The sequence below is a fragment of the Trypanosoma cruzi genome, genomic scaffold (assembly GCF_000209065.1).
Source record: "Trypanosoma cruzi strain CL Brener 1047053517087 genomic scaffold, whole genome shotgun sequence".
NCBI lineage: Eukaryota > Euglenozoa > Kinetoplastea > Trypanosomatida > Trypanosomatidae > Trypanosoma > Trypanosoma cruzi.
Genome location: NW_001849447.1, coordinates 946,057 through 949,929, shown reverse-complemented (window position 1 = coordinate 949,929; position 3,873 = coordinate 946,057). Strand labels below are relative to the sequence as shown.

General features: G+C 41.1%; 3 protein-coding genes across 3 annotated transcripts, besides 12 other annotated features; all 3 read right to left on the bottom strand.

Annotated features, from left to right (window-relative positions):
- Positions 1 to 495, bottom strand: Tc00.1047053511299.79 (oxidoreductase, putative; the record flags this gene model as incomplete). Its single annotated transcript, XM_803762.1, has 1 exon — positions 1 to 495. A coding segment is annotated over one exon (495 nt), but the record flags the coding sequence as incomplete, so codon positions are not given.
- Positions 1 to 2,053: a sequence feature (areas merged during assembly that could not be assigned to a particular haplotype. This can correspond to areas where the two haplotypes were merged or to regions with more than two copies in the genome that were merged during assembly.).
- Positions 279 to 303: a microsatellite.
- Positions 571 to 591: a microsatellite.
- Tc00.1047053511299.70 (mitogen-activated protein kinase, putative) lies at positions 780 to 1,868 on the bottom strand (the record flags this gene model as incomplete). Its single annotated transcript, XM_803761.1, has 1 exon — positions 780 to 1,868. One exon carries the CDS (start codon positions 1,866 to 1,868, stop codon positions 780 to 782), a length of 1,089 nt encoding a protein of 362 aa, XP_808854.1.
- Positions 2,054 to 3,002: a sequence feature (heterozygous, non-Esmeraldo-like haplotype).
- Tc00.1047053511299.60 (hypothetical protein, conserved) lies at positions 2,173 to 3,225 on the bottom strand (the record flags this gene model as incomplete). The annotated part of the gene is made up of 1 exon (XM_803760.1): positions 2,173 to 3,225. One exon carries the CDS (start codon positions 3,223 to 3,225, stop codon positions 2,173 to 2,175), a length of 1,053 nt encoding a protein of 350 aa, XP_808853.1.
- Positions 2,833 to 2,854: a sequence feature (AT_rich).
- Positions 3,003 to 3,060: a sequence feature (areas not merged during assembly with more than two copies in the genome that could not be assigned to a particular haplotype).
- Positions 3,061 to 3,249: a sequence feature (areas merged during assembly that could not be assigned to a particular haplotype. This can correspond to areas where the two haplotypes were merged or to regions with more than two copies in the genome that were merged during assembly.).
- Positions 3,250 to 3,286: a microsatellite.
- Positions 3,250 to 3,673: a sequence feature (areas not merged during assembly with more than two copies in the genome that could not be assigned to a particular haplotype).
- Positions 3,294 to 3,728: a mobile genetic element.
- Positions 3,674 to 3,871: a sequence feature (haploid, non-Esmeraldo-like haplotype).
- Positions 3,872 to 3,873: part of a sequence feature (heterozygous, non-Esmeraldo-like haplotype) that runs on past the window's edge.

Below are 3,873 nucleotides of genomic sequence, written 5' to 3'. Positions count from 1 at the left end.
CCCCGGTGAAGGTGTGATGAAATTCATTGGTCTCTTGAGCTCGCAGCTGTTCTCTAATAGCACATCAACGATTTGTACAGCCTGTCCTTGACCCTCCTTCAAAGTATTACCGTCAAATTCGTGAGAACTACTGCTCGATACCAATTGAACATCATGAATAGGCAAAAAACGCTCCAATTTTTTTGATACTGCTACCAACGGTGTTATAACCCTTTCTTCATTCGTAGGAGCATCCACGTACTTAATCACAACAGAACCAACGAAATCATGGGCTTCGCCATCATCATCATCGTCATCGTCATCGTGTGAGGATGACCCAAACTCGTCATCTTCATCCCCCCCGGTCTCTTTTCCTTGCCCGCTCAAGTCCTTAACAAATTCCTCATACTTTGCGAGGTCGTCGAAATAAACATCCCAGACACACCTTGAACATCCGCTTCCACAACAATCACTGGGTCCAGGTTCCCGTGGACGTTTCGGTGCCCGCCCATTCATCAACTCCTTTTTTGTTTTCTCTTCACTTTTGATTCCCCGCTATAACGCAATTTAGAGCAAAAAAAAAAAAAAAAAGGGGGGGGGGGGGGGGGGGGGAAAACAGGAAGAATCATATTGAATCAATCTGAATATTTACAAATTATCTCGCCTTCTCTTTTTTTTTTTTTTTGCTCTAAATTGTTCGTTAAACCTTTAAAATATGTAGCTTCAAATATCATTTACGCCGCAAAATGGTTTTCCATCGTTCTTTAAGGCGATACTTCATTCACCACCCTCTCTCCCTCCTACGGCTCAGGTGAGTGTGTCACAATGATACGCCACATCTCATCTCGAAGAGACTCTGGAGTAAGTTCTTCATTGTGCCGCCAGACGTAAGGCTCATTGGGGGCAGGCTCCTCCGTGGAATTTCTAAACTTGGCGAAATAGGGATGTTCAACTACCTCCTTCGCCGTAAGCCTTTTAGCTGGGTGAAATACTAGTAGTTTTGAGAGTAAATCCGCCGCTTCAGGCGTCGCCATAGGAAAAATCTCTGTGAATGGTCGGGTCTTTTGAGGAGGCTGAGCGCAAAGAAAGTTTCTAGCCTCATCACTAAGAAATTCCATGTCCTCAACTGTTGGGGTCCCGAGCAAATGCAAAATCATAATGAGTTGACGAATGTAATCGGGTCCGGGCAATAATGTTTTGCCCACCATTAATTCAGCAAAAATAAGCCCCAGACTCCAAACGTCCACCGCATTCGTGTACTGGTGTGATCCCATTCCCAGTACTTCAGGAGGACGATACCATCGCGTGACAACGTATTCCGTGAGGGCATCTGAGACTGTCCATTGATCATCGCGGGCAAGTCCAAAGTCACAAATAGCTAGAGCACAATCGGCATTCACCAATAGATTACTTGGCTTTAAGTCTCGATGCATAACCTTCGCACCATGTAGGTAGCAAAGCCCTCGAAAAGCTTGAATCATAAAATATTGGTAATGTTCATTCGTCAGTTTTTGTCTGCTACGAATAATACGGTGCAGATCGGTATCGTACAAATCCATCACCATGTAGATGTCGTCAAAATCATCCTTTCCATAGGGACGAATAAAATTCCGAAGACGTATCAAGTTGGTGTGATGGAGAGTTGTTAAAATATCCATCTCCCTTAATATGCGTTTACCTTCCTTTATATCGGCAAAGACTCGAGATACTTTTTTAATAGCCACACGGTCGCCGCTACCCTCATCTATTGCAGAACAAACAGAACCATATGCACCGCATCCGACCAGTTTTATTAGTTTGTAAGACTTAGCTACCTCAAATCTCTGGCCTTGAACTAAGTATAATCTTCGCCCCTCTGCCAAAGTTGCCACTTCCTGGGGTTTATCCATCCTTCACTGTTACCAAAAACAACAGCTTAATTTCCCGCACTAATTCTTACTGTCCATTAAAAAGGGGCTTTTCGTCAGTCAATAAACTAAAATATATATGCATACAGAAAAAGAATAATTATTCGTATAAATAAAACAATATGCAGATAAAAACAAACCCATTAAAAAATCCAATGCACTCTGGAGTTCAGAAATTTTAACTTTCGAGGGACCGAAAAGAAATTTACAGTCGTAATAAAAGTAGACTCAAAAATTATTTTCTGGTACAAACTTATACATATATGACACCAAACAAAAAGTGCAATTATGCCAAGGGACATGTCAGAACCATAGTTCTTGATGACTTAAAGAATTTCGCAGACACATCATCCACTTTTATGGCCTTGGGAAGCCTAATCACTGCTTCATCCACCTCGATAACATCTAAAGAAGCTGTCAACTCCACATCCTTCATTGACATCACATTTGGAGGAGGATGTAGCCGCACCACAATCTCTCGCTCATTGCAATCCACAGACTGAACCTCCCATTGACATGCTTCTTTCTTTGTTATATTCGAATTTGTTGGTTTGGGATTCTCTTTTATATGATCTGTTTCCGTTGCTGCTGGAACCTGCGTTGCACCGTTAACAAGTTGGCGCGTGTCAATCACTTGACATCGGTTTCGAAGACGTTCAGGAAAGTGAAGAAGTGGGTCAGCTGTGGGCCGATTGCATTCACCACTTCCTCCAGCACCGTATAGTCTAACACCATCAAGAAATCCCTTTCGAATCCCAGTAACAACAGGCATCTCCTTAATCAATGGTGAACTTTTTATCTCACTCTGCAGGTGGGGGGCATTTAAACAAAGCTCAGAGGGTAAGGAAATTTCCTCATCTTCACCTTCATCAACAGGGTCAGTTGTTGTCCTTTTCTCCACTGCTTTCACAATTCTAGAAAGAGTCCAATAAAAATTATCTTTACCATTTAAAAAATATTTTTTATTTGGAATTAACCTGCACGAGCGTGGGTTAATTCGCATACCACATTCCTGTAAAATCCACTCAATTGCAAGATTTGTGAGTCTAATGACGTAGTGATCAAATAAAGGGTGACTCCGCACACACCGAACAATCAGTGTTGGATGGACAACAACGTCTATGGTAAATTCATATTTTCCTCCGTCATATTTTTTTGCAGGGCCAACAGCTATTGGGATAATCAAATTATCTACACCATATTTATCTAAATAGCCTTCTGGAACCACCTCCATATTTTTTGCCAAAGCCATTCCAACTGATGAGTGACCACAAACATTAACCACTACCATAGTCGCATTGTCTGCCAGCAGTGCCTCAAAGCAAAATCCGACCTCCATACCCGCAACCTAGAAAAACTAACTATAATAATAATAATAATAATAATAATAATAATAATAAATACTGGAATAATCTTCCGGGCCGCTGGCCGGATCCTGAAATTATCTATGGAACCAAACAAGTTAGGAAAAAAGGTTCTTTAGTGAATTGCCTCAATGTTTTATTTTCATTCAATATATAGAATTCTGTGGACCACTAGCATGGTCCTTTGTCCTCAGTTAGGATTTGAAATATTATTACTTACGAAGTGGCAGACTTTGGGGTCCTCCAACCACAATACCCCGCCGCGTGGTGGGAATCAAAAGGGGGTTAGGGTGGGATGGCAAAATAAAAACAAATATTATCTGGCTCCTATCAGCTCCCTGCCCCTACAAAGTCGCGTTCTTCCCAAAAGATTCATACGGTAGAAAGTATCATAAAGAATGCATTCATTTATCAGGATATACACATACATTAATTAAGTTAGCCAGCTCTCCCGCGATCATTCTTTTCACAAGCTCCTAAAAAAAGCAAAGGAAAACTTCTCAATGCAAACTGAAAATAATAATAATAATTGCAAAGAAAGAATAATAACAAGACTTCACCAAAGTACAATTTCCTTCATTTGTATAATGGATTAAATTGTCAATATCAACGATCGCCAGTTC